Source organism: Eschrichtius robustus, chromosome 5 (genome assembly GCF_028021215.1).
Source record: "Eschrichtius robustus isolate mEscRob2 chromosome 5, mEscRob2.pri, whole genome shotgun sequence".
Taxonomy (NCBI): Eukaryota; Metazoa; Chordata; class Mammalia; order Artiodactyla; family Eschrichtiidae; genus Eschrichtius; species Eschrichtius robustus.
The window spans coordinates 32,889,732-32,905,091 of NC_090828.1; the positions used below are offsets into that span (position 1 = coordinate 32,889,732).

Below are 15,360 nucleotides of genomic sequence, written 5' to 3' on the forward strand. Positions count from 1 at the left end.
AATCGCAGACCTTTTTAATAAAGCCACCCAACCATTCATTCCTGAAAAAAAAAAAAAAACCAGCTAACATACAGAATTTCCACACAATTTTAAGGGATTCATAAATTCCCCCCAAACCTGTGGAATCTCGGATCACGGACACTCGTTGTAGTTGTAAAAGCTTTCTAACTCAAAATATGACCTTATAAAAGTACAAAGTTTAACAATCTCTTTGAATTCCAAAATAAATCTATCAGCCTTTTAGTTTAAAAGCATAATGTAACATCTAGCTATGTATAATAAAATTAATTGTAATCCTGAAAGTTATACATAACATGAAATAGAAACGTGTATTTTAAAAAATTACTATATCCAAATGACTAGTTTAAGTTATGCATATCTTTTCGGTTCATTCATCAATCATATGAAATAAGTAAAAATGTAATATATTTGGGTATCATTGCCAACTCCAATAATTACTGGGGGAAAACACAGTGTTTAATAAAGAAAAAGCCAAGAAATTTCGTACTTTGCACATATAAACTGAGCTGCAGATGCTACCTAAAGGACCCAGCTGTCAAAATCATAATGAGCATTTTTCCTTAACTCTACTACTAATGAAATATAGCCACAAAGTGTGTTTCTAGTTTCTATTACTCCTACTCAACATTTATTATTTAAGGATAATAATACATTGCAATAAATTCTCATTAGTACTATGCTAAGTAGTAGTGGGATGAGCCAATGTACCAGTTTCAAAAGTCTTGTTTTCAACTTATCATGAAAACCTGTAATTTATACTGAGTTTTAAAAATCCAAGTATGCAACAGATGCTTTTAAAATATTACCTCCAATCAGAAGTTCGATAATAAAACTGATGTATTTAGGATGATTTATTCAGTAAATAGGAGAATGATTAACTAAAGAATGTATTAAAAGCCATATCTCTCAACTGTCCCATTATCGCTACTCTTTTATTAGAAATACCTCAACTTTTGCTGTTTAGAATAAGCAAATTGAATTTAACTTCTTTATTTTTAGAAGTTTATTTTTTAAAATGGATCTAATGATCTTTAGGAATAAACCACTAAATCTAATCAAATGTATTTTCTCAAATTCATCTTAGTGTAGACCAAGAATTAGTTAATACGATAGATTCAATGATGTTAACCAGAAATTTTTTTAGTGGATAATAATAATATAACCCACGACTTTATACACATAAGATACCAAATTTTGGTAATCCCTAAATGATTTTCAGGGATAACAGCCCTGAAACATTTAAGATAGTTGAGAGATGTGATATTAAAGTGATTTAATGTCACATTTAATCTGTCACAGATTAAAGTGACAAAGCAATAAATCAAATTTCAGTTATCCATGACAGAAGGCAGAAATAACAATCACTTGGAATCTTGAGTATTATATTCAGTCTCTCCAGCTGAAATCTGGCTGAGCCGCTTGTTAGATCCCCACAATTTTCGAGAAAGCTGACCTGAGCGCATCTGTTTAAAGTAATCCAGAAAAATGAAGAATAGATGTTATTAAGAAAGCAAAAAAAGAATAAATGAAATTGATATACAAGACAATGATTCTGTAGAATGTACAAGAAATAGGTTTTGTTAGCAGAATCATTAACATTTTAATGATTCTTAATTAATAATAATTAAAGAAAGGCTTTTCTTCATTGATTGTCTTTTAGTTGAGCAAGATCTAATACCAACATACAAATTTTTAAATTAAATGTGCCACTTAGATCAAAATTACAAGACTCCCTTACTTTATATATTTACAAAACTACATTTCACTTCATTAAAATAATCTTCTCAAATTAAACTTAATCAGGCAACAAGACACATAGTTTTGGGGAATTTTCTCCTCTTATATTTGCAGTACTATTAATGACAATCACAATGATAAGAAGAAAGTAAAATAACATTTTGATGAAAAGAAAGTAACTTTTAAGTAGTTTGATCTAAGAATGTAAAAAAATCTTTAATAGAATGATAAGTAATTTAGAAAATAAGAACAGCATAAGCTCTTTGAAGGTAAGAATCACACTTTTCCACCATTAAATTTTTTATCACCTAGCACACTTCTCAGCATATAACAATTATTAATCAAAATTAATTAAATCAGTGGGTTAATGCCCCTCTAAAAGTGCTTATACTCCTACATAGGGCAACAAAACTCCACATGGGAAACATTTCTCAATCTAACCATATGATTTGTTGGAATTATCTTCCCAAGAGCAATCTACTTTTTAATGGCGCTTCATCTGCTTCCCTTTTTTAATGGTTACTTTTCTAGGGTCCATTTATTGGAGCGATAAAAGATAAGCCTCAGGCAAAGACACTTTGGCATGTTTGCTTTGCATTTTCATTTCCAGATGTATTTCCAAAACCATTATTTCCATTAATCTAGTTTCACTTTAACATCTGATTTATAAATATGGATTTTATACCGACAGTATAATATGTAAAACTGATACATGATTTAAAAATATACATTAGTCAAGATTTTGATCTTTTAGATAAAAATAGATGTTGAAATGGAACTCTTTTCATAACTATTGATCTATTTAATTTCTACACGTTCACATAAAGGTGTATTTAATAATTATGCAAAATTCTGAGTACTCAATTAGATTATTACTAAAGTAGATCCATAATTCAGCTGATGGAAAATGTATTTTACAAAGATATAAAATAGATAAAAAATACTTTTATTCAAAATCTATACACAATTCAAATTCTATGTGTTGTAGACTACATAAATCTTTCAATGAGGACCAAAAACTTAATTGGTAAGTATTACAAAACACTGATTTAGGCCTATGAAATGAAGCTACTTAGGTATTTTTTTTCCAATCAATTTTTTTAAAAATGTGTGCACATAAGGTCATTTCAGTTTTTTAAAATTCAGTAAAATTGTAAACTTAACAAATTACCTAAGTTGGAGGGCAGGCAAATTTAAAGGCACTTGAGTAAACCACAGAAAGTGAAACATACTCAAAGAGTAATGTCTAAGCAGAGTTCTCAAGTAATCATCACGTTAGCAGAGGACAGAAGGGAAGTCTTTACTTGGGAAATATATTAATCAAGAAACTCTACTACTGAATGTAAAAACGCTTAAAATGTTTTAAATGTAAGTGAAATATCGAGATACAGACTTGCTGACGTTATTTGGGGAACCATTACACCTGAAACTAAATGTTGTTGCAATCACTTTAATTTCTTTTTTTTTAAGATGTTTTGATGTGGACCATTTTTTTAAAGTCTTTATTGAATTTGTCACAATACTGCTTCTGTTTTATCTTTTGTTTTTTGGCCGGGAGGCACATGGGATCTTAGTTCCCCGACCAGGGATCGAACCCACACCCCTGCACTGGAAGGCGAAGTCTTAACCACTGGACCACCAGGGACGTCCCAATCACTTTAATTTAATAAGACCTCTCTTGTTAAAATAATATCCTGAAAAAGAGTATAAGGACTAACAAAATCTTAAAATATTTATTAAAAAATAAGGTTCCTATGATCTGTAATAGATTTATTATAACCACTGATAGTATGTTATTCAGTAATGTCTTCTCTTGAAATAACCCCTACAGGGGTCATATTTTAGATTTCTCAGAAAAGACCAATGATACCAATAAAAATGTATAATGCTTAAATATGAATCTATGTAACAAAATAAATTTTCTAGAAGAATCACTAGATTACTTGGGAGTATAGCCACTAAGTTTTCTTAGGAACAGTGTTACATTTACATCTGAATATTCAGTAATTAATAAACCACTGGCAAATAAATTTATAGGAACTATAGGAAATTCATTGAGAATTAGCACATTTATATGGGGATATTTGTAGTTCCAAGTAAAAAAAAAAAAATGATGCTTTTACAAAAGTACAACTGACATACAATCATGCTGAATATTTGTTGAAATTAAAGTAAGTATATAGTTTGGGGAATTCCCTGGCAGTCCAGTGGTTAGGACTCAGTGCTTTCACTGCCTGGGCCCGGGTTTGATCCCTGGTCGGGGAACTAAGATCCCGCAAGCTGCGCAGCATGGGCAAATTAACAAAATAATAATAATAAAGTAAGTAGTTTTGTTGTTTGAGTCTATATTTCATTTTCTATAAATATTTTTATGTATTAAAAATTCAAGTATGTGGTCTAAAATCTAGATTTGGAAAAACAGAATAAAAGAACTTTCTTCTTCATATAGAGTTATAAACTGTTAAATGTGTGATTTCAATAATATCATAATATAAACATCACTCTTGAATACTAGCTTTATCCCCTTTCATTTACTGTAGTTTGAAAAATCAAATGTTTTTTTCAATTTGTTTATCCATGATGGAGACTTCTGATTCAGCTGGAATAAAGAACCAAAGGAATCCCCAACAGTACGGGAAACTAAATTCTTGATGCTAGGTTTTACCTCAGCTGGTTTGCCAACACCCACGACAATCAATTTGCCATCTTCTAATCCTACAAGAATATGGCTATATTCTTTGGTTACATAAACACAGTGGATAGGCGATCGCATGGCTAATGGGTTGATGCTGAGATTCAAACTAGAGGAGAAATAAAAAACACACACATAATTACATGGATATACAATGGATTCACAGAGTTTTATACCTGGAAGATAACTTAATGATCATCTAATTCTGCATTCTAATTTTACAGATGTGGGAACTTAGGTTCAGAAAACCTGAGTGACACAAAAGCCCACATTTATAGCATTACTTAAAATACTTAATAGATTTTTTTTTTCTATTTCCAACATCTGTTTGCCTTCTAACCATATATATGTGCTCTCACGAAATGATTTTCACCTTGTTGATGAATGAGCGAAAGTTGGATAAAAAGGGCAAAAGCTCAAAAAGTGTGTGTTGGTGGGGGATAAGGTAAATAAAATTGGTATATCTGCTTTGTCTTAAAAGATGTAATATAAAATATAAAATATTTTAAAATATAATATGATATAAAAATATAACACCCCATTATGAAAAATGCTCACAGCTTTTATGATTAGAGAATGAAGAATCTTAGGATGTACATACTACGGTCTAGACTAACCTGCTAAAAGATTCCATTAATTTGTTTCTAATTTGGGATTCTACTAACAATACCCTAAGATTAGGGTTGTAATACAAAATGTTGGAAAGACGTTACTGAAATGTGGACTCAATGCTCTACCACATGAGAAAGAATGACAAAAATGAGAAGGAAAATACAAAAACAGGGAAGTGATGTTGGTACAGAAGTGATTCTGATATGAATGTAATAAGAGAACACTCTGGATCAGGAAATGATTCAGAAAAAAAGGGCTTTGGGAGGGGCCAAGATACTATGAGGAGTATAAATATGTCACAATAAGTTTTTTAAAAGAGAAGAAAAGAAAAGAATGTATTTGGGCATTCAGGGAAAAACAGTGCTTTGTGTATGTAAGTTGGTAAACATGAAGAATACCAAACTTAAAAACATATCCATTTTTCAAACATCTTTTCCTTCACTGGGTGAAATAACAAAAGACTCCTCACCGATTTTTAAACACAGACATACAAAATCATGAACAGATATGCTAGCCTTAAAAATACTTTATTTTAGCACAATTAAAAAAATTTTTTTAAACCTAACTTTAGTTTCTAAAAATTCAAACTCTAATTGTACAAATTTCCAAATCCATAATCCAGGCTTGGCATTATGAAAAAAATTTTTTCTGGCTATTTAAAAAACATTGTTTTAATTGTGGTAAAATGTACACAACATAAAATTTTCTGCATTTTTAAAATGTACATCTATATTTCATTTACCAACCCAGAAATACTTCAGCTTCCCCAATTTTTTTCATAGTTGCCAAAAAAGACATGTTCATAATAAATGATAAACAAAAAGATTAGAAATCTTAGATTACAGATTTTACTCTCTCTGGGCTGAAAATACTACCATCTTTTCCTAAGTGATACTTTAATAATTCTTATTATTTACCTGTGGAGATCTCTTATGGACAGGAATCCTTGTAAGCTGCCTGTGACAATGTGCTCTCCAATTACACATATATCTGATACTTGTTCCTTCAGGACTTGAGACTGTAGATACTTGCCATTTACAGAAAACAAATGCAATGCATTCTTATCCTGCAAAGATTAGTTGAAGAAAATTTAATGATCTCAAATTAAAACTATGACTATCACAGAATGATGACTGGGTTTAAAATTTTGGAATAAACAAATGGTTATACTTAAAGAGAAAGTAGGTAGACAATATTGTTAAAGTGATTTCAATCAGATTGCTAAGTAAATAAATATTAAACAAGTACTCCTCTTCTTTAATAGAATTAAAAATCTCACCCCTCCAAAGGAATTAAAAATCTCATCCAACAAAACCCACATTCTTAAAACAAAACTAAAAAAGTTCTCTTAATTTTTTAAAAAGCTTTATCACCGAAAGGAAATAAATATATAAAATTCACAGTTAGTTTATTTATACCCTGTCTTGTGCAAAAAGAATTTAATTCAGTTGTAATTTCCACCTAAGCTTATGAAGTCCCACATAATCAGAAATTATTTTTGAAGTCATATAGGCCTATAGAAAGCCCTAAAACAAAATCAAACATGAGGCTAATATTATGATAGGGAATGAACAAATTGAATGATGAAGGGAAAACATCCTTTTCAAAATATGGTGTTCTTTCCTTCTTCAGAATGCCTCCTCATATGTACACAATGTGGGAAGGAGAAGACAAGCTTATAGATAGTCTAGCCCTACTGCATGAAACTGTTATATACCTTGAGGGTGGTACTTTCTTCAATGCTGGAGTAGATGACAATATGTCCTTCCCAAGATATAGCCAAATTGGGAATGGTCAGGAGCAGAGAACTCTCACAAGGTGGTCGTAAAGTCCGCATATACTGACCTTTCTGAATGGTATGTATAATCACAGTGCCATCCTACACACAGAAAATATTAGAAAATGAGAAAAGAAAAGAAGAACAAAAAAGAAGAAAAGAAACTGAGCAAGAGAAAGAAATATGGCAAAGGAACTAAGAAAAATGATTATTCTACCAAGGACACATGTACCTTAGGAAAAATTCCAATCTTGAAATTTCAAGTCTTAACTACTAAGACCAGTAAAATCCCCAAATAGAATCTAGTCTCTTTTTTTTCTGTATTTTTCTACTTTTGCAAAGTTCAAGACAAACACAGTATAAAATTTCTACGCTTTTACCAATTCTTCTAGAAAAAAAATAAATATAAATATTGCCTCTGAATTTATATAAAGAAATCAGTATTTTTAAAGGTGAAATCTTACCCTTGATCCTGACACTGCCATGTCTAGCTCAGTGCTGATGCCAACACTCAATACCTCATCAGTGTGTCCGTACAGAATCTGAAATGGTTTAGATGCTAGGCCCACAGGAACACCTCCCTAATATAAAAACAGAAAAGCAAAGGTAATTTTCTTGTACGCTATTTTCTTTAAAAAGGTTTATACTGTATTTAAACTGTCTAATCACAAACTGACATTGCAACTAGTTCTTACCACTAAGTCTATTCATACAAGTACTCATTCTTGGGTTTCTCCTTGGATTCTCAAATTATTCTCAATCTTTTCAAGCTCAAAAACTTAATCTGAAGAGTTTCAAAGTTGATTGCTTTGGATTAGTTTTAACAGGTATATTATTTGCCCTTTTCATCTACAGAATTATTCTTCCTTTACTTCAAAGAAACTTCTTCTATTACATCTCTGAATACTTTCTCTTTTTCATTTATTGGAGTCCTTATTTCAAGGACATCAATTATCTTTATGCTGACATGTCTTTGATTTCTACAGCTATCATTCTTCTTCTAATTGCTTTAATCCTTTTGTTTTTTCATTTCTATTCACTTTGATTACTTTAAATCTTTCTTCCATGCTAATAATTTGATTTTCAGTCACATCAAATTTGTTCCTTGATGCTTCTGCACTGGGTTTATTTATAATTGTAATGGTATTGGTTTTAGTCTCAGCTTGATTCTTCTGCAATCTCCCTTTTCATCTTATTATGCTAGTTTATAATTTCATCTTCGAGGTCCTATTTTATTGAATTGATATTCTTATTATGTTCTTCTAATAGCACAATTTATTGCAGGGAATCTCTCTGCACTTGAGTTGTTTTCTTCATCTGTTTTTAGTGTGCTTTGTTTGATACAGTACTTTCTATGATATATAATGATAGAATGTTTGAGTAGTTTCCATGGTATTTGGTTTATGATTATCATAGATAAATGCCCAGACCTTCTATGAGCATTATACAATGTAAATGAATTCTCCCTGACACTCTATTACTTGGGTCACATTTGTCTTCCTCTAAGAGTATCAGTCTGAGTGCTTAGTCCATTCTATCTAATTTTTAAATAGTAAGTAATTCCTATATTATTTAATCAATTCAAGTTACAGAGGAAGATGGACTCTTCTCAAATTCATTTTATAAAGGTTGCATATCTTAATACTAAACATGCAAAGACAAAATAAAAACAGATTTATTTCACTTATAAGTAAAGAAATAACTAAAGTACTAGCAAATAAAATCCTGCAGTAAAATATAACTATACCTCATGAATTATATGGGTTTATTATAGAAATTCAAGGATGGTTCAAACCAAGGACACTTCTCAACATAATACATTACATTAAGAAAAAGTAAAAGTATAAATTAAAAAAGGAAGAGAAACTGGGAAAAATAGCTGTAAAGAACATTATTAGGACTATTGACAAAATTAGAACCTGGACTGTGGATTAGATAATGGTATTGTATAAATGTTAAGTATTTCAGTTTTGATAACTGCACTGTGGCTATGTGTAAGAATGTCTTTGTTCTTAGAAAATACACACTGAAGTGTTTAGGGGTAAAGGAACATAGAGTCTCCAACTTTTAAAATATTCAGAAAAAAAAAGATACTGAGAAAAAGATTGGGAGAGAATGCTAAGACAAATGGCAAAAATGTGCTACCTTTGTATCTTTTCTGTAAATTGAAATTTTATTAAAACTAAAAGCATACCAAAAAAAAAAAAAAAAAGGAGGAAGATAACTACTGAAATAAAATAAATTAAAAAAAAACTAGTGAAACCTAACAGCAAACAGTATACTAAATGGCACAACAGTGAAGGTATTTTCATCAAAATCAGACATAAGACACAGAGGCTCACTATAATTTTCTTGCTTTATTATATTTGCTAATAATGTAATAGGGTAAGAAAACGAAATAATGAGTATATTGGAAAAGATAAAGAAAATCACTATTATTTTAAGATCACATTAATGTATATCTACCTTGTTTTCAGAAAATCCAACAAATACTAATAATTATGAGAGCTAGATAAGAGGATTTGGTAAATTGATTAGATATAAGATAACTGTATAGAAATCAGTAGCTTTTTTTTTTTTTTACTAGCAGTAGTCAGTTACATATAAAAATGATTTAAAAATCCCACTGAAACAGTCATAAAAATAGGATAATTAAAAGTAAATATAACAAAGTACAGGATCTAAATGGAAAAAATTTATTAAAAAATATTATCAAAGGACATTGAAAAAAGACCTGAAACAAATATGGAAAGACATTTCCTATTTTTGGATAGGAATAACTATAAACATGTCAATCCATACCAAATAAATATATAAATTAAATATGATTTCATTAAGACTAAAATGAAGTTTTCTGAGGAGGATATAGTTAAAATATTTTAAAAGTTCATACAGGGCTTCCCTGGTGGCGCAGTGGTTGAGAGTCTGCCTGCCAATGCAGGGGAGACGGGCTCGAGCCCTGGTCTGGGAAGATCCCACATGCCGCGGAGCAACTAGGCCCGTGAGCCACAACTACTGAGCCTGCGCGTCTGGAGCCTGTGCTCCGCAACAAGAGAGGCCGCGATAGTGAGAGGCCCACGCACCGCGATGAAGAGTGGCCCCCACTTGCCGCAACTAGAGAAAGCCCTCGCACAGAAACGAAGACCCAACACAGCCATAAATAAAATTAAAAAAAAAAAAGTAATAAAGTTCATACAGAAGAATAAATATTCATATAAGAATAGCTGTGGTTAATAAAGGAAACACAGTGAGAGGGGATTTGCCTCACCAAATATTAAACTACTAGAGTAAAAACATTTTGGTGTTGACACAGAAATAGATAAATGTAAAAGAATGGGGAATACAGAAAAAGATCCAATTTAGTGGGTAATTGTTTATGCTGGCATAAATGACTTTCTACATAATTATATATCTAATATTAAATATTCTGTATTACAAAATATAGAAATGGATTAAAGATTGAAATTTTAAAAACTAAAACAAGAAACGTGTTACAAGAACTATTTTAGATAATATTTTTATAAACTTGGAGTGAGAAAAAGCCTGTTTACTTTTCTAAGCAAGGTAGAAAATCCAGAAGCCATAAAGAAAAAAGACACTTCCTTGCACCAACATTATCATGAGAGTACACAATAAGGTTGATGAAACTTCTAAATCTATAATTTCTAGTAGTTCCACCTGAAAGGAAAATAGGAATATTATTATGTTAACAAAGATAAGAAAAATAATTGTTTTCCTAGAAGAAGTTAATAAGGAGCTATCTTTGGAAGGTAATATGAGATAAGGTCATGAATCAGACAATAAACCTAGGGAAAAAAGTGGTGATTAAGACAGAACAGAATGAGGGGTAAAAGGAGGCAAAGGAACTCATATAATCATTCAATGTAAGAGAAACATTCACTATTCTATTAGAACATCTCAATAGTATTCCCAGGGTGAATCTCTGATCTAAACCAAGAGTATTTAAATGTGTGACTACCTGTTGGGTTATCTGCCATACCATACATGTAGTATCTCTGGAACCAGAAATCAAATGTATTCCACAGTAATCTGTAGCTAAACAAGTCACAATATCTGTAAGAAAAAGGAATGTAAAAAAATGAAATGGCATCGTTTGGCTGGAACAGAATCATAAGGGCAATTTTAGGTCATGTTCAAACTATTACTAAATTAGTTGTTCTAGCAGGGAGAAATGTAGGAATGGCATTGGAAAAGCACTGGGAAAGACTGACATAAAAAAGGAGCAGCACTAAAATCATGTAGGAGAGCTTTCTTTGAGGCCACCCTTCTTTGACGGTGAAGAGTAGACATGAGGCAAGGGAATGACTGTCAAAAATCTTGGCAGGAGATTAGGTAGCTTTTAAATGGATCCCCACTTAATTTTGATATGCTTCTCTGCTCCCTTACTCTCTCATCCCCATTCACCTTCTATTCCCCTTGGAACTGCAATCCTACAGAATATGTGTCCATAGCCAAAATAGTACGTATCACACTGTAAATTCACAGTATGAAATACATTTTTCCTAAACTAAAAACCTGAGCTAAGTGACACCTTGGGAGTCACTGGCACAGAATTAGTAACAGACTCCATTCTCCTTCCCTAATGGGTTTATTAGGAAAAAAATCTACTCAATGTTTTATTCTTACATTGAGAAGACTGAGACACTAAGAACACCAGGTTAGGGACTTCCCTGGTGGTCCAGTGGTTAAGAATCCGCCTTCCAATGTTGGGGACGTGGGTTCGATCTCTGGTCGGGGAACTAGGATACCACATGCCGCGGGGCAACTAAGCCCATGCACAGCAACTAGAGAGCCCACACGCTCTGGAGCCTGCATGCCACAACTAGAGAGAAGCCTGCGCACCACAATGAAGAGTCTGCGCACTGCAACGAAAGATCCCACGTGCTGCAACTAAGACCCAACACAGCCCAAAATAAATAGATAGACAGATAGATAGATAAAGGTCAAAAAAAAAAAAGGAAGCACCTGGTTAAACTATATTCAACAATTTTACCTCTCATGCTTTCCTACTAAATAAGTAATAGGACAGTTGATTTCTTATTCAACTATGACATTTTTTTTAACCATTTTTTCATAAAATTCTTATTTTGGCAACCAATTTTTTCAAAGACTTAGCCTAGCATCTTTCAGATACTATGAAGCTGTATTTAATTTATATGGTGCTTAGTATAACCAAAATACATTAGACACTCTTAAAGAGAGAATATAATATTCATAACACAACTCTATCAAAAAGTTCACTTAGCTTCAAAGGTAAAATTTATGCTTTTTATAAGGAGTATGTACTACTATTATGGTTAGGAAAAAAACAGAAAAAATTTTTTATGGGGAAAAAAAGTTAATGCTTACCCATATGTCTGATATTGTGTGAAACAATTTTGCCTTTTGTAAGTGACATCACTTGAATGCTATTATCCCAGTGTCCAGCGCTAAAAAGCAACTTCGCATCATGTGATACTATAAATAGCTTAGAAGTGATCTCCAGCCCTGGAGCAAAAGGTCCATTCATACTACGCTGAGTTCTGTAAACACAATTAAATATTAGACTCTTCTTTAAAAGATCACTTAGACCGATATCAACTATTTTTTTTAATCTCTCCAAAAAGAAATAAAAAGTGTTTTCAACTGTTCATTTTGAAATGTCTATTAATAAGTGATAAATACATTCATAAACTACATTAATCTTATATTATTCATTAAACAAAAATACATATGACAAAATAGTCTCAAGGGTTAAGTGTAAAGAAGTTGAGATTGGTGAAGGTGTGGAAAAGATTTAAATCTTGACTTTCAAAGCCAATTTAGTAAGACTGTCAGTTCTGTAAACAGCCTCAAAGTAGACAAGATAAGGGTATGCCAGGATCAGGAAAGCTGGAAGTTGGAAAGTTTAATCTATTTGCTTTTCCTAGCAATAAGGTACTAGCTGTACCTGTTTTGCTTTAAATGTTCACTTACTTACTTTGGATTTGTCACAGTTTGATCCCTGATGAATGTAAAGTAATTAGAAATGTTTCTGTCATAAGGCAGCCATCCATGGGTTCCAATAACGTAATTCATGCTTACTGTTACCTGGAAAAGAAACACATGAAGACAAACATTAAATGAAAAATTAAAGAAAGTGACACAGAATAACCAAATGCTCACATGATGTTAGCATTTGTCACTTAGGGAATAGTGTGGGATTGTGTACTTAAAACATGAGACTCATTAAGAAAGTCTTAAAATAATTCAAATGGTTAAAAAGCTCATTGTTATCCTACTGCAAGAAAAGCTGCCCCAATGTATCTTTCTTTAGTATAAGATTATTTTCCTCAAAATTTCTCAAAGTTTACTAGCATCTATTAGTTGGCAGTCAGAAGAAATTAAGGATCAAGTCTTACCATAAAAATAAGTTACCTATCATCTAGAACATAAATCATAAGTAGATCTTATGAAGAATTATTAAGAAGGTCTCCCTTTATTAGGGACAGTAATAGTGAATATTTGCATTAAAAAATGGAAAGCTTTATTCTCCCCTGATAAAAGTAACAGACTACCAAAAAAAAATTCAGATAACTTAAAAATATACAGGTATTAAAACTGAAAAATCACAAGAATTCTGCCACTCAAAAGTACTTCTATTTTTATATATCTTTCTAGATGTTTTTTCTAAGCAAACACAGAATATGGATAATTAGAAAAACAGGTTTAACTCTGGAATCTCTACTATTCACTGTGCTATGCTCAATTTTTATCATTTCTAAGTGACAGAATTAGAATAAGACAGACCTAGGTTTGGTCCATTTGCCAGGGTCCCTTGCTTGCTAGCTCTGTGACTTTGAGCAAGTTACTTCTGAGTTTTAATTCCTCATCCGTAGAAGGGAAATAATAATTGTGCCTATCTCACAGGATTGTTAGGTGGATTAAATGACGAAATTCATGTACTCACTAATATGTCCTGCATGTGGACGGAGCTTTATCAATTCTGTATTATATCTCATTTTCATTATTCTCACTGCTTATGATAAATTTTAACATCTAGTAAGAGGTTACATCACAATTTTCTCGTACAAAATTTCCTGGTATTTTCACATAGTTATTATTCCAAATAAATTTTAGAATTACAGAACTAGGACTTCCCTGGTGGCGCAGTGGTTAAGAATCCGCTTGCCAATGAAGGGGACACGGGTTCGAGCCCTGGTCCAGGAAGATCCCACATGCCGCGGAGCAACTAAGCCCGTGCATCACAACTACTGAGCCCACGTGCCACAACTACTGAAGCCGGCGCACACAGAGCCCATGCTCCGCAACAAGAGAAGCCGCCGCAATGAGAAGCCTGCGCACCGCAACGAAGAGTAGCCCCCGCTCACCGCAACTAGAGAAAGCCCACGCACAGCAATCAAGACCCAATGCAGCCATAAATAAATAAATTTATTTAAAAAAAAAAAAGAATTACAGAACTACTTAAAAGCTCTGTAAATAAAAGATACATTTTTATACTTGGTCAAATTAATTCTATTAATTCTATTTAAAAATTTTCTCTCTCTTTTTTTTTTTGGCCGTGCTGTGCAGCATGTGGGATCTTCGTTCCCCCACCAGGCTACCAGGGATCGAACTCAGGCCCCCTGCAGTGGAAGTGTGGAGCCCTAACCACTGGACCTCCAGGGAATTCCCTTACCTATGCTTTTCAAAAAGACTTTAAAAAATTTTTTATTTTCTCAATTTTTTTCATAAGTTGTAATGGATATAGACATGGCAGTGTGAAAAAGTATAAATCAACTTACCAGTAACTCAGGACTGCCTTGTGAAATAAAAGAACGAGACTGATTTTTGGGGACAATGGCCTTTATTAGTGGAATACCATCACTAATTCCCTATAAAATAAAGGACAGAGGTTTAGCGGCTGGTTCTACTATCTTTATTAGGTACAATTATTGAAAACTTCTATTTCTTTAAAGATAAACCCTGTGATATAGCCTTTTACTCTATCAAAACATATCATCACTTAATTTAAAATATAGGAAAGGAATTATATAGCATGTTTGAATGGCAGACTTGAAAGTTCTGAAACCCATCACCTCTTGTATTCCACTATGCTGCTGTTAAACAAGGATGTAGATTTCAAGGAGTGTCAACCATTTAAAACAGCCAGTGATTTAAAACCTTTCCTTTTCCCATGCCGTACTGGCATGAATATAAAGTAGAAAATACAGACCATATAAGAAAACATTTCTCAAATAAGTGAAATGGGAAAACTAGTTATATTTTATGGAATTTTCCTTTTGGGTTTAACTTTCAAAAAATAGATCTATTCCATTACCTGAGGCCCTTCCTGAAAGCTACAACAAAGGACCAGAAAATAAAGACAGTCCTCAGAAAACATCCACCATTATCTTATTACAGTGTGAAAGAGAAAAACGATTTGAAATAAGTTTTTTGATGTGACAATAGTTCATAAATTATACCTAACATTTATTAGATAAATTATAACCTAACAGTGGGTACATACGACATGCCAAGT

The 15,360-nt window shown here is 32.2% G+C and overlaps 1 protein-coding gene across 2 annotated transcripts in view; it reads right to left on the reverse strand.

The window, feature by feature from the left end:
- Nucleotides 1-340: 340 nt before the first annotated feature.
- Nucleotides 341-15,360, reverse strand: part of NBEAL1 (neurobeachin like 1) — a 161,012-nt gene continuing 145,992 nt past the window's right edge. For both annotated transcript variants that reach the window (XM_068544631.1, XM_068544630.1), the window contains 9 exons: nucleotides 14,624-14,713; nucleotides 12,820-12,929; nucleotides 12,210-12,382; nucleotides 10,819-10,913; nucleotides 7,304-7,420; nucleotides 6,780-6,941; nucleotides 5,980-6,128; nucleotides 4,424-4,559; nucleotides 341-1,484 (listed from right to left, as the gene is read on the reverse strand). In XM_068544631.1, the coding sequence (XP_068400732.1) occupies nucleotides 1,383-1,484; nucleotides 4,424-4,559; nucleotides 5,980-6,128; nucleotides 6,780-6,941; nucleotides 7,304-7,420; nucleotides 10,819-10,913; nucleotides 12,210-12,382; nucleotides 12,820-12,929; nucleotides 14,624-14,713 (1,134 nt within the window). In that variant the 3' untranslated portion in view covers nucleotides 341-1,382. The remainder of the gene's footprint in view (nucleotides 1,485-4,423; nucleotides 4,560-5,979; nucleotides 6,129-6,779; nucleotides 6,942-7,303; nucleotides 7,421-10,818; nucleotides 10,914-12,209; nucleotides 12,383-12,819; nucleotides 12,930-14,623; nucleotides 14,714-15,360) is intronic.